The 25,029-nt window shown below is 44.1% G+C and overlaps 1 protein-coding gene across 1 annotated transcript in view; it reads left to right on the forward strand.

The window, feature by feature from the left end:
- The window catches only part of LOC101737332 (probable cytochrome P450 301a1, mitochondrial), a 40,579-nt gene extending 27,795 nt beyond the window's left edge, over positions 1–12,784 (forward strand). The window contains exons 5-9 of the mRNA XM_021353186.3: positions 762–931; positions 1,592–1,670; positions 7,916–8,113; positions 9,168–9,730; positions 12,274–12,784. Coding sequence (XP_021208861.2) covers positions 762–931; positions 1,592–1,670; positions 7,916–8,113; positions 9,168–9,275 — 555 coding nt within the window. The 3' untranslated portion in view covers positions 9,276–9,730; positions 12,274–12,784. The remainder of the gene's footprint in view (positions 1–761; positions 932–1,591; positions 1,671–7,915; positions 8,114–9,167; positions 9,731–12,273) is intronic.
- The last annotated feature ends 12,245 nt before the right edge of the window (positions 12,785–25,029 follow it).

The raw sequence follows: 25,029 nt of genomic DNA on the forward strand, positions 1-25,029 counted from the left end.
TTCAAAAAACGTAAAAATACGGTAAAAACATTTTTTTTTGTAATTTATTATTTTTTATTATTGTTATTGTGTATGTATATTATTATGTTATGTATATGTATATTGTTATTTTCATGTATTTCCACGAGTTAGCCTTAGACTTACCACTTACAAGATAATCAAAATCACTTCATTTTGTGATTGAACTTTTCGTATTAGTTATGATTTTTTATTAATCACGAATTAAATTATAAACAAAAAACCTGAACTCCTGCAAAACTATCCCAATCGAGGCTGTTTTTACTTTGACACCGAAAAATAACAGAAACGCACCAGATTAAACTAAAATAGTCGACGATATTGTTAAAATTCAGAAAACAATCAACCATGTTCCTACCTATGCTGATAGTCTTGAGAGGCTATCTATTTCAGCTTCTCCTTGACGTGAGTGTTTTTTTTAAATGCTTAGATAGGTGGACGATCTCACAATCCACCTGGTATTAAGTGGTTACTGGAGCCCATAGACATCCACAACGTAAATGCGCCACCCACCTTGAGATATAAGTTCTAAGGTCTCGAGTATAGTTGCAACGGCTGCCCCGCCCTTCAAACCGAAACGCATGGCTGCTTCACGGCAGAAATAGGCTGGTTGGTAGTACCCACCCGCGCGGACTCACAAGAGGTCCTACCACCAGTAATTACGCAATAATTAGTGTGTGAGTTCACGGGGCTCAAACCGGAGGCGAATCTCAGTCTTTTACTAAGTAGTATTAACCTTATAGATTTCGATGGCGGTTTGCTCGATCCTGTACCAAGCAGCAACAAGATTGGAGCAACAGGATAAGATGGCGGAGGAGATCAGAAGGGTCCTCCCGGATCCGAGCAAGCCTCTGAGCTACTCGGACTTGGACAAGCTGCATTACACGAAAGCTTTCGTCAGAGAAGTTTTTAGGTAAGTTCGTTGAGGAGATAAGTCGTCTTCGGTCCCAGTTATACTGAGCAGTTGCATGCGATAGGTGGTACCTGTCCTTCTTCAAACGAGACTTGGAGAGTACTTAACGGTAGGCAGCGGTTTGGCCCTGCCCCTAGTATTGCTGAAGTCCATGGGCGACGGTAATCACTCATTGCAAGTGGGATGTATGCTCGTCTGTCTAGAAGAGCAATAAAAATGGTAGGACACGTTGAGCTCAAGGGTAGGTACTACTGCCTATTTCTGCCGTAAAACAGTGTGCTTAGTGCGAGTTTTTTAACGTTCTCGATAGCGTAAAAGTTAACTCAAATTCGTATCGAGATGGCACGTTTGCCTACGTTTGCCGCTAGGGGCGCTGTTCCTCCATACAAATTTGGGTTAACTTTAACGCTATCAAGAGCGTTAAAAAACTCGCTCTAAGCACATAGTGATGCGTTTCGGTTTGAAGGGTGAGGCAACCGTTGTACTGTAAAAATAGAGACTTAGAACCCATATCGCAAGGTGGGTTTCTCGGTCACCCAAAAAAATGGTACGCATCCGAAGGACTGTTATAAATGTAAGTGCGATTTAATATAATCCGTTAGACAATATCTAGCTTAATAGCCACCTTCAAATTCTTGATGTCCGATGTGTTTGCTTCAGAATGTATTCAACGGTCATCGGCAACGGTCGTACTCTGCAAGACGATGACGTCATATGTGGTTATCACATTCCAAAAGGTGTAAGTACAAGCACGACACCAAGCGATCGGCTCACATTAAGCAAATTAAAATTTATTTTTTAATTTACCCTCTGAGATCATTCTTTAAGTTGTTAGTAAATGTAAATTATGTAAGCGATAAATCAGTTTTGACACTGAATGTCTAAATAAATTGTGCCTTAGATTCAACTGGCCCGTCAGATATTGTACAGACATATTAAAGTCGAAAATTTAAATCTTTTTTGAATGAGCTTTAACAATATCAACTGTGTTGATGGAAAATTTAAAAAATATGTATATCTAATTATTTATATTTATATTAAAAAACCAAATTGTGATTCTAAGCCATAATCGAATCCACTTGAACGCACACAAAACAATTTCATCAGATTGATTGATTCCGATAGAGGCACCCGTCACGTGCGGACGTGCTCATCGTCCACTCGATCGCCCGGTCTTTGTTCGCCCGGCTTTTGTTAGCCCGGCCATTGTTCGCGCGGCCTGTGTTTGTGGTACATCTGCCGACTAAGTGCTCTTTCTGGAAGTTTTTATTTGTTTTGTTTCCTTTTGTTGTTTCTGTGTTCGTGGTACATCTGCCGACAAAGTGGTTTCCTGCAAGTATTTATTTGTTTTGTTTCTTTTCGTAATTTCTGTTTTGTTGTGCTTTTTCTTTGTCCTGTAGTAATCGCGCCGCATTGCCACCGGTGTTCAATAGAACCGCTCAGGTCCGAGAAGTTGGGGCCTCGCCGCAAGGCGAGTGTTTTCAAGACCCGGGGCCGCCCCACCTGGGTACTCAGCGATCATGGACGCTGTATTCGCGGAATTCCTCCGACTTCGCCACCCACAGCTCGCCTCGGAGTTTTTGGCCTTCAAGGCCAATCACACTGCGAGCCCTCTCGAGGACTCCGCCGCGCTCGCTGCTCCTGCGTCGCCTGTACCTGCGTGCAGAGCTTCTGCATTGAGCACCGCAGCCTCTGTCGTGCCTGCCGCTCCCGTGTCGCCTATACTGGCGAGAAAAGCTGCTGCGTCGTCCGCCGTGACCATCGTTTCAGCTGAGCGATCATCCGCGGCCTCCGTCGCGCCCTCTAAAACACCTACACTTGCTCGTAGGTCGCCTGCACCCGCCTCCTCGTGCTCCGACTCTGACTCGGACATGGAGGTCGACCTCGCCCCCGCCTCATCGACGGATGGATTCACCCTGGTACAGAAGGGTAAGAAGCGTGCCGCGGAGTCTCGAGCTCCCGCGGCCGCTAAAATTAGCAAAGCCGTGAACGCGTCGCGCCCCCGCCCTCAGACTCCCGTTGCGCCCCCAGCCCGTGCCACTCCGTCGCCGCATCCGGTGGCACAAAATAAAACCCAGACCCCTCCCCCGGTTATCCTTCAGGAGAAGGCAGCTTGGGATCGAGTTTGCCTGGCCCTTAAGGCCAAAAATATAAATTTCACGAATGCCCGTAACCTCGCGAACGGCATTCAAATTAAGGTTCAAACACCCGACGACCATAGGGCCCTCTCTTCTTACCTCCGTAAGGAGCGTATAAGTTTCCATACGTATACGCTCCAGGAGGAGCGCGAACTCCGCGTTGTAATACGCGGAATCCCTAAAGAGTTAGATGTAGAGCTCGTAAAAGCCGACCTGTTAGAACAAGGCCTACCAGTGAATTCTGTGCACCGTATGCACACCGGTCGCGGTAGGGAGCCATATAATATGGTTCTAGTCGCTCTCCAGCCTACCCCCGAGGGTAAGAAAATCTTTAACACACAGACCGTCTGTAGGCTCTCTGGTATCGCTGTCGAAGCCCCCCATAAAAAAGGCACTCCTAGCCAGTGCCATAACTGTCAATTGTACGGGCACTCTTCCCGTAACTGTCACGCGCGCCCCCGATGTGTTAAGTGTTTGGGCGATCACGCCACGGCCCTCTGCGCTCGCGACCAAAAAACCGCGACGGAACCGCCTAGCTGCGTCCTGTGTCGAACACAGGGTCACCCCGCGAATTACCGTGGTTGCCCCCGAGCCCCTAAAATAAATCGCCGCGTCGCCCGCCAAAACCGCCTCCGAGCTTCCGGCCCAGACATCAAAGCCTCGGCACCCTCTGCGTCGCAGGCTAAGCCAGCGTTCGTTCCGGCGGCGGTGCCCACTGTCTCGGCCTGGGCAAAACCGCTGCCGTACACGAACACGGCTACAACTCCCTCCTCCGCGATTCGTCCCGCCCCCGCGACTCGTCCCTCTCCCGCGACTTGCCCTCCGACCGCGTCCGACAATCTCGCTTTAGCGATCGACTTCTTTCAGTCGATCAACTTTGAGCGCGTTAACGCTTTGGGCGACGCCATTCGCGCTGCCTCCACTGCACAACACTTTATCGCCGTTGTGCAGGAATACGCCGACGTATACGCGTCATTAAATACGTACGTCCTCCCCTCACTCCGCCGGTAATCAATGGCGTATATAAGTAGAATAAAGCCCCTATCCGTAACGATAGGATTTTTTAACGCTTACGGTCTCGCAAATCAACGTGATCAGGTTTCTGACTTTTTGCGTGACCACCAAATTGATATCTTTTTAGTGCAGGAGACCCTACTTAAGCCCGCGCGCCGTGACCCTAAAATCGCGAACTATAACATGGTCAGGAACGACAGGCTCTCTGCCCGTGGTGGTGGTACCGTCATTTACTATAGAAGAGCCCTGCATTGCGTCCCGCTCGATCCTCCCGCGCTCGCTAATATCGAAGCATCAGTGTGCCGAATCTCACTGACGGGACACGCGTCGATCGTTATCGCGTCCGTTTATCTTCCACCGGATAAGATCGTTCTAAGCAGTGATATCGAGGCGCTGCTCGGTATGGGGAGCTCTGTCATTCTGGCGGGCGACCTAAATTGTAAACACATCAGGTGGAACTCACACACCACAACCCCGAATGGCAGGCGGCTTGACGCGTTAGTCGATGATCTCGCCTTCGATATCGTCGCTCCGCTAACCCCGACTCACTACCCGCTAAATATCGCGCATCGCCCGGATATACTCGACATAGCGTTATTAAAAAACGTAACTCTGCGCTTACACTCGATCGAAGTAGTTTCAGAGTTAGATTCAGACCACCGTCCCGTCGTTATGAAGCTCGGTCGCGCTCCCGATTCCGTTCCCATCACGAGGACTGTGGTGGATTGGCACACGCTGGGCATCAGCCTGGCTGAATCTGATCCACCATCGCTCCCGTTTAACCCGGACTCTATCCCGTCTCCTCAGGATACCGCTGAAGCCATAGACATCTTAACGTCACACATCACCTCGACATTAGATAGGTCATCGAAACAAGTTGTAGCGGAGGACTTCCTTCACCGCTTCAAATTGTCCGACGATATTAGGGAACTCCTTAGAGCTAAGAACGCCTCGATACGCGCCTACGACAGGTATCCTACCGCGGAAAATCGTATTCGAATGCGTGCCCTACAACGCGACGTAAAGTCTCGCATCGCCGAAGTCCGAGATGCCAGATGGTCTGATTTCTTAGAAGGACTCGCGCCCTCCCAAAGGTCTTACTACCGCTTAGCTCGTACTCTCAAATCGGATACGGTAGTAACTATGCCCCCCCTCGTAGGCCCCTCAGGCCGACTCGCGGCGTTCGATGATGACGAAAAAGCAGAGCTGCTGGCCGATACATTGCAAACCCAGTGCACGCCCAGCACTCAATCCGTGGACCCTGTTCATGTAGAATTAGTAGACAGTGAGGTAGAACGCAGAGCCTCCTTGCCACCCTCTGATGCGTTACCACCCGTCACCCCGATGGAAGTTAAAGACTTGATCAAAGACCTACGTCCTCGCAAGGCTCCCGGTTCCGACGGTATATCCAACCGCGTTATTAAACTTCTACCCGTCCAACTCATCGTGATGTTGGCATCTATTTTCAATGCCGCTATGGCGAACTGTATCTTTCCCGCGGTGTGGAAAGAAGCGGACGTTATCGGCATACATAAACCCGGTAAACCAAAAAATCATCCGACGAGCTACCGCCCGATTAGCCTCCTCATGTCTCTAGGCAAACTGTATGAGCGTCTGCTCTACAAACGCCTCAGAGACTTCGTCTCATCCAAGGGCATTCTTATCGATGAACAATTCGGATTCCGTACAAATCACTCATGCGTTCAACAGGTGCACCGCCTCACGGAGCACATTCTTGTGGGGCTTAATCGACCAAAACCGTTATACACGGGAGCTCTCTTCTTCGACGTCGCAAAAGCGTTCGACAAAGTCTGGCACAATGGTTTGATTTTCAAACTATTCAACATGGGCGTGCCGGATAGTCTCGTGCTCATCATACGGGACTTCTTGTCGAACCGCTCTTTTCGATATCGAGTCGAGGGAACCCGCTCCTCCCCACGACCTCTCACAGCTGGAGTCCCGCAAGGCTCTGTCCTCTCACCCCTCCTATTTAGCTTATTCGTCAACGATATTCCCCGGTCGCCGCCGACCCATTTAGCTTTATTCGCCGACGACACGACTGTTTACTATTCTAGTAGAAATAAGTCCCTAATCGCGAAGAAGCTTCAGAGCGCAGCCCTAGCCCTAGGACAGTGGTTCCGAAAATGGCGCATAGACATCAACCCAGCGAAAAGTACTGCGGTGCTATTTCAGAGGGGAAGCTCCACACGGATTTCCTCCCGGATTAGGAGGAGGAATCTCACACCCCCGATTACTCTCTTTAGACAACCCATACCCTGGGCCAGGAAGGTCAAGTACCTGGGCGTTACCCTGGATGCATCGATGACATTCCGCCCGCATATAAAATCAGTCCGTGACCGTGCCGCGTTTATTCTCGGTAGACTCTACCCCATGATCTGTAAGCGGAGTAAAATGTCCCTTCGGAACAAGGTGACACTTTACAAAACTTGCATAAGGCCCGTCATGACTTACGCGAGTGTGGTGTTCGCTCACGCGGCCCGCACACACATAGACACCCTCCAATCCCTACAATCCCGCTTTTGCAGGTTAGCTGTCGGGGCTCCGTGGTTCGTGAGGAACGTTGACCTACACGACGACCTGGGCCTCGAATCAATTCGGAAATACATGAAGTCAGCGTCGGAACGATACTTCGATAAGGCTATGCGTCATGATAATCGCCTTATCGTTGCCGCCGCTGACTACTCCCCGAATCCTGATCATGCAGGAGCCAGTCACCGTCGACGCCCTAGACACGTCCTTACGGATCCATCAGATCCAATAACCTTTGCATTAGATGCCTTCAGCTCTAATACTAGGGGCAGGCTTAGGGACCCCGGTAACCGTACTCGTCGAACTCGACAAAGAGGTCGACGTGCAACCTAACCCATGCATCAGCCCGCTGAGTTTCTCGCCGGATCTTCTCAGCGGGTCGCGATTCCGATCCGGTAGTAGATTCATTCGCGAAACAATTGCTCTTGAGTTGTTAGGTCTCCTTCGGAGGCGCTCGGGCAGTTGTTAGCAAATCCCACCCCTCTTGGCTGAGCCTTTGCTCGCCCACCTGTCCTGGTGAAACTGGAAAGGCCTTCGGGCCACCAGTAAACTTTCAATCATAAAAAAAAAAAAAAAAAAAAAAAAAAAAAAATTTCATCAGAAGGCTTAGAAAAAATATAATCATCTATTTTTTTGTATTTTTTGTTACAATACTTTCCTATTATCCGGTAGCCTAAGGGGATATGCCAGCTTCTCGCGGACGGGTAGGTGAGCTCACGGGCTTAATTTGAGAGAGCTTACTAACAGTAGCTTTAGATAGAGCAGTGCTTCGCTAAATCTACCATCGGATCGGAATCGCGACCCACTGAAACATTCACATCTATACTAATATTATAAAGAGGAAAGATTTGTTTGTTTGTTTGTATTGAATAGGCTCCGAACCTACTGAACCGATTTGAAAAAAATCTTTCACTGTTAAAATTAGTATTCCTTACTAAAACTCCAATAATGTAACCCACGGTGATAAAAAATTACCTAAAATATTCTTTACAACGCGTGCCCTGCGAAAACTATTGATGATAGAATAAAATAATGTACTACGACTTTGTAGAAACCATTATTATTTACAAAAAGTGTCGCGACAGCATTTGTCTAACTATTATAGTTATGCCGCAATAAGTGTTCTTTTATTTAAAAAACGAATAAAACAACGTCAAATATCGTTGAATTTTTTGTTAAAGACCCGAGCGGAGCCAGAGCGGGCCCCTATAAGCAAAGAAATGCTAATAAAATTTAAGGCAAAAGTTACACAACATGTTGATAATAAGATCGAGTCTTGTAGGTTCAAGTGGTGTTCCCGACGATCGTGACCGGCAACATGGAGCAGTTCGTCTCCGATCCTCTGGAGTTCAAGCCTGAGAGGTGGTTGGAAGGCGGCGGGAAGCTGCATCCATTCGCATCCCTGCCGTATGGCTTTGGCGCCCGGATATGTCTGGGACGGAGATTCGCTGACCTTGAGATCCAAGTGTTGTTGGCTAAGGTAATTAATTACCTTACTTAAGACGCTCTTTAAATGTGCCTATAGCCTATATAAGCCTTAGCCCTCATAATTGTTTTTTTTTCTTTTTCTTTTTCTTTTTCTTTTTCTTTGATGGGTGGACGAGCTTACAGCCCATTTGGTGTTAAGTTGTTATTTGGGCCCATAGACATCTACAACGTAAATGCATTATCCACCTTGAGATACAAGTTCTAAGGTCTCAAGTATAGTTAAAACGGCTGCCCTACCCTTCAAAACGAAACGCATTCCTGCTTCACGGCAAAAATAGGCAGGGTGGTACCTACTCGTGCAGACTCACTAGAGGTCCTACCACCAGTAATTAAGCAAATTAAAATGTTGCGGGTTTGATTTTTATTACACGTTTTTGTACACGTACTTATTTGTTTGATGTTGTGTCTAAGCGATTATTGAATCAACGTTTTTTAATGAAATCAGCTAGCGTTAGCCTGGCTTAAACGTTTGATTCACAAAAAATTTACAATTATACAATTTTATCTGGAACTAGTGATCCCGCAGTAGTCGAAACTCGACTATAATTGATTGGAATTGTAAGTTTGTACACTATTCTGATTGTATTTTATACTTCTATAATCACAAATTTCGCCAAGGCTACACCATAGAAAAATATTAACAAAGACAAACAATATTTAATCTATTCTCAATTTGACCACAGACGTCAAGAACAAAAGTTTGACAATAAATAGTATGCATGCGTGTGTGCGTCAAATACATGGTAGCGTGTGTAATGTTTTTTTTATTGATATAATGTATTTTTTTGGGCATAATTTAAAAAAATATTATACATTGTGCACTCCTGCTCTATATTTCTCTATAAGTGTGGGAAATTTCATACTCCTCCGTCCGCGCAATTTTCGTAAAAAGGGATACAAAGTTTTTGCTTCACGTATTAATATATAGATCATCGCTTTTGTATTACATACAAATTACTAGTACATCTGTTAGTTATTTATAGTAGTTACGTCACGTAGATTTAGGCAATCAAAGTTACTAATTTTTTTTTAATTTTACTGTTTAGTTGCTGAGCCGTTACCGGTTGGAATACCACCACGAGCCCCTGGACTACGCCGTTACGTTCATGTACGCGCCGGACGGACCTCTGCGTCTGCGCATGATTGAACGATGATCACTTCTATCAGTGTGCTTAGTGCGAGTTTTTTAATGTTCTCGATAGCGCTTTTTTTTCCAACCTAAGCTGATGCCTGGAGAGGCTATATCAGCGTCGCCTTAACTAGTAGGTGAGCCTCACGGGGCTCAAACCTGATGACGTTGCTAACACGAACCCTAGCAAGGGCCGTGCTTCGCAGAATCTACCACCGGATCGGAAACGCGACCCACTGAGAAGATCCGGCGAGAAACTCAGTGGGCTTTCTCGATAGCTTTTTTTTTTTTTTTTCTCCTACCTATGCTGATAGCCTTGAGAGGCTATTTCAGCTTCACCCTAACGTTAGTAGGTGAGCTCGCGGGGCTCAACCGGAGAGTTGCTAACACTGACCCTAGCAAGAGCAGTGCTTCGCTGAATCTACCACCGGATCGGAAACGCGACCCACTGAGAAGATCCGGCGAGAAACTCAGTGGGCTGTGTCTATGGGTTAGTTCGCTCGTCGAGCCCTTCGTCGCAAGCGACGGGTTCGACGAGGACGGTGACCGGTGCTTGTGGTGCCTAAAAGCACCGTTAATGGATCAGGAGGATCCGTAATGACGTGCTTTGGGCGACGTCGACGGTTTACCATTCGGTCTACTGGGTCGGGTATGTAATTTCCAGCGGCTACGATGAGAGGGTTCTCATGTCGTGCCGCCTTCTCAAAATGGCGCAGCGATGCCGACTGTAGATACTTACTAAAAGAGTCGAGCTCCAGGTCGTCGTGGAGATCCACATTCCTAAGGAACCAAGGCGCTCCGACGGCTATCCTGCAGAATCGTGATTGAATAACCTGAAGGGATTTCAAGTTGGTGCGGGCTGCGTGAGCGAACACTACGCTTGCATACGTCATGACGGGGCGTATACAAGTTTTGTAGAGAGTTACCTTATTACGGAGGGACAGTTTGCTTCGACTACAAAGCATTGGATAGAGTCGTCCTAGAATAAACGCGGCGCGGTCGCGTACCGTTTTTATATGGGGACGGAATGTCATCCCTCTGTCGAGGGTGACGCCTAGATATTTGACCTTCGAGACCCACGGAATGGGCTGGCCAAAGAGAGTGATGGGACTAACGGCGGAGGTGTTTGCGCGCCTATTACGGAGTGGGATGCTCGAAGTGATGTTCGGAGGGCGACCCCTTTTGAAGAGCACCGCTGCGCTTTTCGTGGGGTTGATGTCTATTCGCCACTTCCGGAACCACTGTCCCAGGGTGGCTACTGCGATCTGGAGTCGCCGATGAAGCAGCGACATCTTCCTACACGAGTAGTAGATAGCCGTGTCATCGGCGAAGAGCGCTAGATGGGTCTCCGGAGACCGGGGTATATCATTGATATACAAACTAAATAATAACGGGGAGAGCGCGGAGCCTTGCGGGACTCCGGCGGTCAGTTGACGGGGACGAGAACGAGTTCCCTCTACTCGATATCGAAACGAACGGTTCGACAAGAAGTCTCGTATGATGAGCACGAGTCTGTCTGGCACTCCCATGTTGTACAGTTTATAAATTAAACCGTTGTGCCAGACTTTGTCGAACGCCTTCGCGATGTCGAAGAAGAGGGCGCCGGTCGGGATTTGTTTACGCCTATTTAGTCCTATCAGAATGTGCTCCGTGAGGCGGTGCACTTGTTGTACGCACGAGTGTTTTGAGCGGAATCCGAACTGTTCGTCTATGAGAATTTTGTTCGCGGTAACAAAATCCCAGAGGCGTTTCCTAAGGAGCCGTTCGTAAATTTTTCCTATCGTCGAGAGGAGACTAATCGGACGGTAACTAGAAGTTTCGTTTGTCGGTTTGCCCGGCTTATGTATACCGATAACGTCCGCTTCTTTCCACACCGCGGGAAAGATGCAGTGCGTCATAGCGGCATTTAAAATTGTAGCCAACATTGCTATCAGTTGGACTGGCAAGAGTTTAAGCGCGCGGTTGTGGATGCCGTCGGAGCCGGGTGCCTTCCTAGGTTGTAGGTTGTGGATCGCGTCTCTAACTTCGTCGGTGGTAATGGGGGGTAACGCGTCCGAGGGCGGCAGGGAAGCTCTGCGCTCGACCTCCCTGTCGACTAACTCGGTGTGTTCGGGGTCCGCGTGTTGAGTGCTGGTGGTGCACTGCTCTTGCAGTGCATCAGCCAGCAGCTCAGCCTTGTCTTCGTCATCGAATGCCGGTGGTTGGCCTGAAGGGCGTACGAGGGGAGGCATAGTAGCGGTAGTTTCGGATTTGAGAGTCCTAGCTAGTCGCCAGTATGCTTGGTGGGAGGGCGCGAGTTGTTCTAAATAACTATGCCAATTATCGTTACGCGCGTCGCTTAAGCGGGAGTGGACTTCGCGTTGTAGACGACGCATCTGAATCCGGTTTGAATGCGTGGGAAGACGATCGTAGGCCCGGATTGCCGCGTTCCTAACTCTTAAGAGATTCCTAAGATCGGGAGACAGTCTGATGCGGTGGAAGCTGTCCTCCACATCGACTTCTTTAGAAGATCTAATGATCGCGGAAGAGATGTGATCGGTAATGATGTTTACGGATTCGACGGTGTCCTCGGGGGATAGATTCGAATCCGGGCCGTAAGGGAGGATTGGCGGAGCGGTGTCGGCTAGGCACGTGCCCAGCTTATTCCAATCCACCATGGTCCTCGTAACAGTGACTGGGTTGTGGGGGCGACCGAGCTGCATAACGACAGGTCGGTGGTCTGAGTCGAGCTCTGACATTGCTTCGATGGAACGCAAGCGCAGAGTTACGTTCCTAAGCAATGCCAGGTCTATAGTGCTCGGACGGAGCGCGATGTTATACGGATAACATGTTGGAGTTGGGGGACCGACTATTTCAAAGGTGAGGTCGTCTATAAACGCGTCGAGACGCCTACCGTTAACGTTAGTACGATGGCAGTTCCACCTAGTGTGGTGGCAATTTAAATCGCCTGCCAGGATGACGGAGTCTCCCATGCCGAACAGTGACTCGATGTCACTGCTCAGAAGGGGCTTGTCCGGGGGGAGATCTCGATAGCGTAAAAGTTAGCTCATATTTGTATGAAATGGGATCGTTTGCGTACGTTTGCCGCTAGAGGCGCTGTTTCAACTGCAAAAAAAAATCCGTAAATAACTTTTACGCTATCGAGAACGTTAAAAAACTCGCACTAAGCATACAGACATTAAATTTTATAATTTAGTTGCACGTTACACGGAAATGATGTTTATTTAAATCGCAATAAAGCTTACTATTATGTGGCATTGTGTCGGTCCGATTTCGTAGGCCGTTTTTTTTTTGAGTCAGTAACCAAAAAAAACGGTGTCTGTTTTCAGTTTGGCTTTTTTTTAATTAATTTCGAGTAAATAGTTCGTTAACATTTATGTTTAACAATATTTTAAAGTGCTCTCAATTGTTCAAATACGCTTTTTTTTAAATATACTTACTTAAGTGACAATGGATCTGTTGTAACCGCGTGAATAATAAAATAGAAATCTGTAATAAAATTGTTCGTTAATAAAAATGACTCTTTATGAATTTTATGATTGTTTTTTTTTTATAATTTAGTTTTTTTGCATTTTATTACTATCGTCATCCAACATTGAAAGAGACATTAAGAAAGTGTTTCCATTCCCAATCGAAGGGAAATTCATTATATAGTTCAATTGAAAATTTTATCTTGTGTCTCAAGATGTGTGGCGGAAAACACGTTGTGATGACAATGGGCATCACCGGTATTCTCATTTACTCATCATCATCATTATCCTGTCCTTCTCCCAGTTACCTGGGGTCGGCGCAACATGTTTTCTCTTTCCATACTCTTCTAATATATACCATTTCTTCGCTCACTCCTCTCTTACCCATATCGTCTTTCACGCAATCCATCCATTTCTTCTTAGGTCTACCTCTTCCTCTATATCCTTCCACATTCATAGTTAACATTCTCTTACCAACCTCATTTTCATTTCGTCTCATCACATGTCCATATCATCCCAAACGCGCACTCCTCAGCTTCTCTGTCACAGGTGCCACTTTCAGACTTCCTCTAACATATTATTATTCATTCCGTATTCTGTCCATTCTCGTTACTCCACACATCCATCGCAACATTCGCATCTCTGCTGCATGCAATCGCCTTTCATCCTCATTTAATACTGCAACAAAAAAACTCAGATACCGAATACGAAACCTAATATAGACTCCGACCGATATTAGAACCCGGAAACGGAGATACGTCAACCACTGGCCCAACAGAGTGATCGAAAAAGCGTATTAAATAAACATTTTTAATAGAACTAGAGGTCCCGCAGTAGGCGAAATTCGACTATAATTAATTGGAATTGTAAGTTTGTACACTATTATGATTGTACTTTATACTTCTATAATCACAAATTTCGCCACTATAAAAATATTAACAAAGACAAACAATATTTAATCTATTCTCAATTAGACAACAGACGTCAAGAACATAAGTTTGACAATAAATAGTATGCATGCGTGTGTGCGTCAAATACATGGTATGTAGTGTGTGTAATGTTTTCTTTATTGATTTAATGTATCTTTTATGCATTATTTAAAAAAAATATTTGCGTTGTGCACTTCATCTCTATATTCTCTATAAGTGTGGAAAATTTCATACTCCTCCGTCCGCGCAATTTTCGTAAAAAGGGATACAAAGTTTTTGCGTATCACGTATTAATATATAGACAATAACGCTAATTACATTGAAAATGTTAAAACGGCGATAACTTTTTGTTCGATGTACCTTGCGCGGGATGTTTGCACGGTAAATATCGTTCTTACACAACTAAAATTATGTCTAAGGGGATTAGTTAATATTTAGTTTGTAGGCGCGACTGCTTAGCAGCGAGTTGAAGAATGTCAAATATAAATACACAGTACAGATTATTTGTAGTGACTTAGTTTAGTTCAACATAAAAGATAGAGAATCGTGTAATTAAAATTACAACTTTGGCACTTTTGGTAAAAATTAATAATCAAAATGATTTAATCAATTTATTTCCTTGGACATTTAAGATAATAATCGATTTTTCCATCTTCTGGAATTAAAGAAATTTAATTATGTTTTTTTTTTATGTAATATAATTATGAGTCACCCCTAGTGCAAAATTTATAATTGTTATTAAAATTTAAAATTAATTTAAAGTAAAATTCAATTAGAACAGCACTGGAAACATTAGCGATTAATGGGTCCTTTTTTATCATAGTTCAGTGTTGAGACACAAAAAAAATTCTCTCGTGTATAATTCGCAAATTTTCAAGCAATTTAAATAGTATATATTTATTTATTTCATTATTTTGGAAACTAACAGTAGGTACAACACATCCAAACATTTATTACGTAGATGGCAGGACGCCTAGTGAGTGCGCACGGGTAGGTACCACCACCTTGCCTATGTTTGCCGTGAAGCAGTAATGCGTTTCGGTTCGAGTAGCCGTTGTAACTATACTTGAGACCTTAGAACTTATATCTCAAGGTGGGTGGCGCATTTACGTTGTAAATGTCTATGAGCTCCAGTAACCATTTAACACCAGGTGGGCTGTTAGCTCGTTTACCCATCTAAGCAATAAAGAAAAAACAAATTTCATGAAATGAGCCCGCCATTATTATTATTATTATTGTTGAGATATTAATTCAATCGTGTTATTATCATAAAAATCTCAGTTTACTGAAATAAAATTCTTTGCACTACACAATCAACATTACTCGCTAAATTAATATTTGAATAAACATAAAACTGATGATAAAACTGATCGTGGCCAATGTCCGGGACTAATAGTATTTTATAGAGCCTATTAAACTATTATGTTTCGCGGAATGAGGTCTTCTCTTTGCGGAATGAGGTAATTGAGTTTCGCCTACACGCTTAGAGCCGTAGGCGTGCTAAATAAGAGTCGATTGGATTAAAACCATTCTCGGATAACAAACATGCCGTCTTAAATGACACAGAATTCGAACCAAGCAGACTTTTTCCGGAGTCGGAAAATTGTATTCGTAATGGGTCGAATTTGTAAAGGGTATTTATTGCAAGCACGTCGGGGCGTCGCTGAGTAAAAAAGGTTGAGAGTCACTGGTCTAAATGATAAGATGCCCGTGGCTCTCATTTTAAGAAATTCTATTATGCCATTGATCGAAGATTATGCCGGTGCCACATCATCATCATCATCATCATCAACAGCCCACAGTCGTCCACTGCTGGAAATAGGCCTCTCCCAATCTACACCACTGAGCCCGGTCTGCGGCTCTCCTCATCCACTTCTTGCCGGCCACCGTGCGGAGGTCATCGCACCACCTAGCCAGGGGGCGTCCCACGTTACGTCTTCCGCTGCGCGGTCTCCACTCGAGGACCTGTCTGCTCCAGCGATCGTTAGTCCTACGGCATATATGGCCAGCCCACTGCCACGGTGGAGGCTTTTCCTACCTATTCGTTAGTAGCCTAAGCGCTATTCCAGCTACCCGCAGACGGGTAAGAGAACTCACGGGTTGAATCTGAGAGAGCTTGCTAGCACTAGCCCTAGCAAGAGCAGTACTTCGCTGAATCTACTACTGGATCGGAATTGCGACCTACTGAGAAAACCCGGCGAGAAACTTAGTGGGTTGGGTCTCTGGGTTAGTTCGCTCATCGAATAGGACGGTGATAGGTCCTTGAAGAGCCTGAAAGCACTGAGAGTGGATCCGGGGAATCCGACAAGACATGTTTTAGGCGACAGCAGCTTTGCTTTGCTTGGGAGCACTGCGTGAGCGTAAACTTCGATAGCGGTAAACAAAAATATGGTTCGAAATATTGAGGTATACATTTAGTTACCAATGACGGTCACAACCGAGAGGCATGTGTGCTGTGTTATTAGGAATTTGACACGACATTACGACCGTAACATTGAATTAACACTGTTGAGTCACGCGAGGACGCTTTGAATGGACATCGAATCGCTAAACGAAATAGAAAGTGTAGTAGTACTACTGAGTCAACAGCGTGTTTTTTGTTTCCGAAATCTACGTTCGTTACAATGAGTGTTTTCATTTTTTTAAAGAATACGGTACGTTGTTTTGTTGAGGTGGTAGGCTGACTACGTCATTACGGATCCTCCCGATCCATTAACGGTGCTCTAAGGTAACACAAACACCGGTCACCGTCATTTTCGAACCCGTCGCTTGCAACGAAGGGCTCGGCGAGTAAATTAATCCACAGACACAGCCCACTGAGTTTCTCGCCGGATCTTCTCAGTGGGTTGCGTTTCCGATCTGGTGGTAGATTTTGCGAAGCACTGCTCTTGCTAGGGCTAGTGTTAGCAACACTCCGGTTTGAGCCTCGTGAGTTTTACCTACATGTTAGGGCGAAGCTGAAATAGCCTCTCAAGGCTATCAGCATAGGTAGGGAAAAGAAAAGGCTGACTGTGATTTAGAACATACGATTTTTGACTTACATATTATATTTCTGAAAATGGCGATTCAGTGTTCCCTGAAAAGCTCTGACTCGTCTGTGGCGTACCGGGTGAGAGAAGCCGTCTTTTTGTAATTAATGGTGCGACGGTCTTTTTTTTTTTCGGAAATGATTTCAATACTCCCTTTAATTATGATCTTGGCTCTGTTGTTAGATAAATTTAAAGTAGTTTAATGCGAGATACTTTAAACTAGCGTCTTTTGATGGGAAGTATTTGAAACTAGGCTCTTCTGATGCGAAATACTTTAAGCTGGTGTCTTTTCCGTATGATGTTTCCCACATTGACAGTAAGTTTTAACCACCATCAAAAGGCACAAAAATGCAGTATCCAACGATTACCTTTTTTTTTAACACTTGGGAATCCATTTACGAATATCCGGTCATGGGGAGTAGCGCCCGGTGCGTTGGACTCCGGCACCTCCCGAGAGGAAGAGGGAAACGAGGAGGGCCAAGGTCCTCCACCTCCCCCAATTCCTCGCAGGAAGACCAACTACCGACTAAGCCCCATCGAGCTCCACCACACCGGCTACACCAGACCTATGGTACCGCGGTGCGCGCCGAAAATCCAACGATTACATACTTAATTTAACAAATTTAACAATTCGATTTAATGACGTTTGAAATACAGGCTTACCGAATAACATTCTGTATTCAAAATATCTATATATTAATACGTGAAGCAAAAACTTTGTATCCCTTTTTAAGAAAATTGCGCGGACGGAGTAGTATGAAATTTTTCACACTTATAGAGAATATAGAGAAGAAGCGCACAATGCTAATTTTTTTTTTTAAATAATGCATAAAAGATACATTAAATCAATAAAGAAAACATTACACACACTACATACCATGTATTTGACGCACACACGCATGCATACTATTTATTGTCAAACTTTTGTTCTTGGCGTCTGTTGTCAAATTGAGAATAGATTAAATATTGTTTGCCTTTTTTAATATTTTTTATAGTGTAGTCTTGGCAAAATTTGTGATTATAGAAGTATAAAATACAATCGTAATAGTGTACAAACTTACAATTCCAATTAATGATAGTCGAATTTCGACTACTGCGGGGTCACTAGTTTATATTATTGAACTCTCACAGAACCAACGGCTATTTAGATTTTTGAAAGTCGTAGAACAAAACGAATAAGACCATCGGGGCCCTTCGAGATATTTCTTTCTATCAAACAAACCGTTAAGCTAGGCGCTCTTGAGTTTTTAAACGAGTTAAGATCGGTGCCGGAAATAATTTCACTCGGTTACAGTTTGTGGCAACATTTGGGGCCTCATCACAGAAATACGTCATTTTTGTTGGCAGGTACGCGAGCAGATAAATTATGTGAACATTTCTATTATGTTCATTTAGTTTTTATTCAGGTTCAAATGCGTTATAATTGTGGGTCGTTAACTGTTTAATATCTGTGAAAGTAGAAAATAGTATGGGCTATCGACACCCAAATCGCTGGACGTGAATTATTGGGTTCTACCAAATCTCTTCGCTTCTCATTCGATTCATCCAATTTTATCCCATGATTCAGATTTCAGAATTCAGATATAACATCTTCACTTCATTCCGCTCTATTTCCATTCTTTAGATAGCAAAGTATTTAATAATAAACAAAGGCTCTGGTAAAGAGCAATCTGGCCCGTCAAATAACCACAAACATGGCGAAAATAAATCAACGTAGTCTGTGATTAAAGAGGTAACGGTATTTTTATTAAAATTTTCGCATAGGTTCATACGCTCACTTCACGCTCATTCACCTCAAAGTTTTTTTTTTTTTTTTTTTTTTATGATTGAAAGTTTACTGGTGGCCCGAAGGCCTTTCCAGTTTCACCAGGACAGGTGGGCGAGCAAAGGCTCAGCCGAGAGGGGTGGGATTTGCTAACAACTGCCCGAGCGCCTCCGAAGGAGACCTAACAACTCAAGAGCAATTGTTTCGCGAATGAATCTACTACCGGATCGGAATCGCGACCCGCTGAGAAGATCCGGCGAGAAACTCAGCGGGCTGATGCATGGGTTAGGTTGCACGTCGACCTCTTTGTCGAGTTCGACGAGTACGGTTACCGGGGTCCCTAAGCCTGCCCCTAGTATTAGAGCTGAAGGCATCTAATGCAAAGGTTATTGGATCTGATGGATCCGTAAGGACGTGTCTAGGGCGTCGACGGTGACTGGCTCCTGCATGATCAGGATTCGGGGAGTAGTCAGCGGCGGCAACGATAAGGCGATTATCATGACGCATAGCCTTATCGAAGTATCGTTCCGACGCTGACTTCATGTATTTCCGAATTGATTCGAGGCCCAGGTCGTCGTGTAGGTCAACGTTCCTCACGAACCACGGAGCCCCGACAGCTAACCTGCAAAAGCGGGATTGTAGGGATTGGAGGGTGTCTATGTGTGTGCGGGCCGCGTGAGCGAACACCACACTCGCGTAAGTCATGACGGGCCTTATGCAAGTTTTGTAAAGTGTCACCTTGTTCCGAAGGGACATTTTACTCCGCTTACAGATCATGGGGTAGAGTCTACCGAGAATAAACGCGGCACGGTCACGGACTGATTTTATATGCGGGCGGAATGTCATCGATGCATCCAGGGTAACGCCCAGGTACTTGACCTTCCTGGCCCAGGGTATGGGTTGTCTAAAGAGAGTAATCGGGGGTGTGAGATTCCTCCTCCTAATCCGGGAGGAAATCCGTGTGGAGCTTCCCCTCTGAAATAGCACCGCAGTACTTTTCGCTGGGTTGATGTCTATGCGCCATTTTCGGAACCACTGTCCTAGGGCTAGGGCTGCGCTCTGAAGCTTCTTCGCGATTAGGGACTTATTTCTACTAGAATAGTAAACAGTCGTGTCGTCGGCGAATAAAGCTAAATGGGTCGGCGGCGACCGGGGAACATCGTTGACGAATAAGCTAAATAGGAGGGGTGAGAGGACAGAGCCTTGCGGGACTCCAGCTGTGAGAGGTCGTGGGGAGGAGCGGGTTCCCTCGACTCGATATCGAAAAGAGCGGTTCGACAAGAAGTCCCGTATGATGAGCACGAGACTATCCGGCACGCCCATGTTGAATAGTTTGAAAATCAAACCATTGTGCCAGACTTTGTCGAACGCTTTAGCGACGTCGAAGAAGAGAGCTCCCGTGTATAACGGTTTTGGTCGATTAAGCCCCACAAGAATGTGCTCCGTGAGGCGGTGCACCTGTTGAACGCATGAGTGATTTGTACGGAATCCGAATTGTTCATCGATAAGAATGCCCTTGGATGAGACGAAGTCTCTGAGGCGTTTGTAGAGCAGACGCTCATACAGTTTGCCTAGAGACATGAGGAGGCTAATCGGGCGGTAGCTCGTCGGATGATTTTTTGGTTTACCGGGTTTATGTATGCCGATAACGTCCGCTTCTTTCCACACCGCGGGAAAGATACAGTTCGCCATAGCGGCATTGAAAATAGATGCCAACATCACGATGAGTTGGACGGGTAGAAGTTTAATAACGCGGTTGGATATACCGTCGGAACCGGGAGCCTTGCGAGGACGTAGGTCTTTGATCAAGTCTTTAACTTCCATCGGGGTGACGGGTGGTAACGCATCAGAGGGTGGCAAGGAGGCTCTGCGTTCTACCTCACTGTCTACTAATTCTACATGAACAGGGTCCACGGATTGAGTGCTGGGCGTGCACTGGGTTTGCAATGTATCGGCCAGTAGCTCTGCTTTTTCGTCATCATCGAACGCCGCGAGTCGGCCTGAGGGGCCTACGAGGGGGGGCATACTTACTACCGTATCCGATTTGAGAGTACGAGCTAAGCGGTAGTAAGACCTTTGGGAGGACCTCAAAGTTAATGCCGCTTGAAGACATACAGTCTAAATAGTTAGAGTATAAAACTAACCTTAAAATCGGTACATAGAAATACCTCACTACCTAAATATGATTCCGGCCATAAAATGTGTAAGTTATCGTTGCAGCAGTTCAAATATTTGAAATTTTTGCCGTGAAGCAGTAATGCGCATCGGTTTAAAGGGTAGGGCAGCCGTTGTAACTATACTGAGATCTTAGAACTTATATCTCAAGGTGGGTGGCGCATTTACGTTGTAAATGTCTATGGGCTCCAGTAACCACTTAACACCAGGTGGGCTGTGAGCTCGTCCACCCATATAAGCAATAAAAAAAAATAAAAAAAAACTTTAGAAGCGTGGTAGCTTAGTAGGTAGTTTGGGATGGTATGGACATGTGATGAGACGAAATGACGTTTACGATGGTATGAATGTGGAAGCCTTTAGAGGAGGAGGTAGACCTAAGAAAAAATAGATGGATTGCGTGAAAGACGATATGTATAAGAAGGGAGTGAGCGAAGAAATGGTATTTGATAGAGGAGTATGGAAGGAGAAAATATGTTGCGCTGACTCCAGGTGACTGGGAGAAGGGCAGGAGAATGATGATGATGATGAAGCATTGTAGCCTGAACTATCACTGTTTCTAATGTTAACAGCTGGTTGACTTTAAGATTTTTTTTAAATCGTAAAACGCAGTTACCACCTTCCTCATTATAGTTCTAGCCACCTTAAGAGCCCTCATCTGTTCGTACAACTGTTGTCTGGTGCTTCGAAGCAATACAAATAGCAGAAGAGAAACAGGGCGGTATCCGGAATATAACTCGTATTTATTTTATTAGCTACATTTATTTGTTTGGGAAACAAACAGTACGATACAAACATATAATATTTAAAAAAATAGCTAAAACAATAACCAAATATGTTTCCAAAATAAAATCACATATTAAAAGTGAACAGAGAAGAGAAATTTAGAAATTTAAGTTACAAAAAAAAAAAGCAACACAATACGCACATATTATTTTATACATAACTTACACAATAAAACTATAATACTCATCGGACTAAATCACCTCATAAATATTTTAAAATAGCTTTTCTATACGCTGCAAGTGACAAGCAAGTCAGCATTAGAGAACTCAGCATCATACAACTTACAAGATCTACGGACAAAAGAGTTAGAAGCATATTTCGTTCGATTTCATATTTAATGAACTATATTCATTTGTTAGGTAAAACATCGGCTTACGTTTGAGAGATTTTTGCAAAAGGCCCACAACACTTTTAATTATTACGTATGGACAGCTTTAAGAAAGCTATCAAGGTTTTTTTTGGGATTGAAGATTTGCATCTGGTCCAGTGATCTTACCGCTTAGTGAGCACTGATAAGTGAACTCAAGGACTCAGATATTCTAGGGCTACGGTTCTTCCATTGAATTGGAATCTCGATGCGCTGAAAAGAATGGACTAATAGCCACGATCGACTTATTGGCCACACATGCTCTCGACTGGTTTTTTTTTAATACGGTGCTAGAGATATAGGTATTATTTTGACTATGAATATATGTGATATGATTAAGTTGAATATACTAATACGTGTATTATAAAGCTGAAGAGTTTGTTTGTTTGAACGCGCTAATCTCAGGAACTACTGATGCGATTTGAAAAATTCTTTCAGTGTTATAAATCAGTTCTTTCAGTGTTAAAATTCGTTCAGATAGCCCATTTATCGAGAAAGGTTATATATATAACATCACGCTAAGATCAATACAAGCGGAGCACCAAGAAAGAATGTTTCAAAATCCGGGTTATTTTTACCTTTTGAGAGCTTCCGCTGCGTGCGCTGCAGAAACAGTTAAAGTTTCGCTAAAATAATGTATGACAGAATTGTTACCCTTTAAAAGATCTAAAAAAAGTCCGTGACAGCATATGTCTATATGTTATGGTTGGCTGACTATAACGTTTTTTATGCTAACCAAATATGCTCTAAAACAAAGCATTTTATTTGTGAACTATTCCAAGCGGACGAAGTCGCGGACAAAAGCTAGTACACAAATAAAGCGTAGAGCGGAACGCCTTTCTCTTGTGTTGAATGCACGAGGTATCAAATGACATACGACCTAAGTTTCCTTTACAACTGTCATTGTCATATACGAGTATTTTCCCAGACGAGCCGTGTTCAAGCCAAGCTAGTGAAATCTTACTTTCTTATGTTGAAGCAGCGAGAAAATATAATATTATAATACCTATACATACGCTATGTGCTTGAATATGTTTGTAAATAGTTGTTTTTTTTTGCTTAGGCGGGGAAACGAACTCACAGCTCGCGTATGGAAAAACCGACCAAATTTACTTGTATTTAGATTTAATAATTTTTTCCCTCTCTAAGCACCTGTTATTTTTGTAAATACTTTGACATTGGCAAAATCAATGCCAAAGGCGTTGGAGCCAAATTATCTAAAAGAAGAAGAAGAAGAAGAACTCACAGCTCACCTTTGGTTAAGTGGTTAGCGGAGTCCATAGATATCGGAATGTCGATGATTGACGGTTTGATTTTTTATTTTTCAATGTTCCTCCTTCGCCGGGGAAGTCACTCGTGACATGTGTCAAGTGTCATTTTGCTATGATGTTCACTGATCAAATTAAGATTGAGCTAATTAATAAGATTTTTGTTTTATTTAAATCGGCTGATTTGCTCTGAGTTTGACAAATAGAATCTAGCATTATAAGTGTTGTTAGTTGTGAATTCATTGCCTGGACTTCAGTATCACTCTTTAATATATTAAATTTATGATGATTATTTGCATTAGGATCCCAATAGGTTGTTACTAGTGTTTTTGTTTAAGTAGTTTTCTCAGTAAAGTTTTATGACTAAAATAAATCATTAAAGACTCTCGTCTTTAATCAGAATATTCAATCTATTTCTGTTAAAATTAAGAATGAACAGTGACGTCATTTTTCAATAGAATAATATTATGCTTTTACTTATTGGCTTGTGTCAGGAGTGACTTTGGTCGGTTTTTTCCTAAATAGCTGTATAATATTATTACTTTTTTGTTATTGCTTAGATGGGTGGACGTGCTCACAGCCCACCTGGTTACTGGAGGTCATAGACATCTACAAAGTAAATACTGCCACCCACCTTGAGATACAAGTTCTAAAGTCTCAAGTATAGTTACAGCGGCTGCCCCACCCTTCAAGCATTACTGCTTCACGGCAGAAATAGGCAGGGTGGTGGTACCTACCCGTGCGGAATCACAAGACGTCCTACCACCAGAAAGAATAGAAATAGTAAGTATGTAATAGCAATAAATAAAATAAAATGCCTTGATATTCCTCACGAACTATACATATTAATGTTTAGATACGATTTTAAACAGTGGCTACTTTCAGTCTCGTTTGGGCTTGAACAAGCTCTGTCGGTGAGAAGATTACGAAGTTCGTTTCCATTGCTGCTTGGATTATTATAAAAATATACATTAATACTATATATACTGGTGGTAGGACCTATTGTGAGTCCGCGCGGGTAGGTACCACCGCCCTGCCTATTTCTGCCGTGAAGCAGCAATGCGTTTCGGTCTGAAGGGTGGGGCAGCCGTTGTAACTATACTTGAGACCTTAGAACTGATATCTCAAGGTGGGTGGCGCATTTACGTCGTAAATGTCTATGGGCTCCAGTAACCACTTAACACCAGGTGGGCTGTGAGCTGGTCTACCCAACTAGCAATAAATTTTTTTATATGTTCATTAGAGTTCAAAGTTGCACACCGTGAGTGTTTCAAAATGACAGACAGCGTTTTGATACGATTTATTGAATGTTATTCAGCTAAGTTTAGTTTAGTCGCTTTTCTGTTTCGAGGTCCCCTATGTGCGTATCCCACGTTTTTTGCGACTCCAACTAATCTCGCTATAAAAGAACAGAGATGTTTGTAAGTTTTTTTTTGTAAAGTGGCCAGTTTGTAAACATCTATTTCTGATTCATACTACCTTATAAAGTTGCGTTGGTTTACGGTAAACTGACAGGGCGGTGGTTCTAAATTCGGGTGCGATGATTTTTTCCCTAAATGGTAGCCGAGGAGGCTGTTCCAGATACGCCCGCTCGGGTAGGTGAGCTCACGGGCTCAACTTGAGAGAATTTGCTAACACTAGCCCCTAGCAAGAGCAGTGCTTCCCCGAATCTACCACCGGATCGGAATCGCAACTCATTGAGAAGATCCGGCGAGAAATTCTGTGGATTGAGCGGTGGTAATGTTTAGATACATCAATAATGCTCTACTAAGTTTACAATAACAATGGCAAAGATGAATGTTTCAAATTGCGATAATTTAATGAAATCGTGCACGTGGGCTAACACCTAAGTTGAAATTGTTTTAATTTTAATTTAAAAAAAAAGTACAATAACATCGAAAAGCAATATAATATTACCGATCTGCATCACAACACAGACCCCTTCTAACCCTTCTTCGAATCTCATCTTTCGATCACAGAAAGACACACACAT

This window comes from Bombyx mori, chromosome 14, assembly GCF_030269925.1.
Source record: "Bombyx mori chromosome 14, ASM3026992v2".
In the NCBI taxonomy this organism is placed as follows: domain Eukaryota; kingdom Metazoa; phylum Arthropoda; class Insecta; order Lepidoptera; family Bombycidae; genus Bombyx; species Bombyx mori.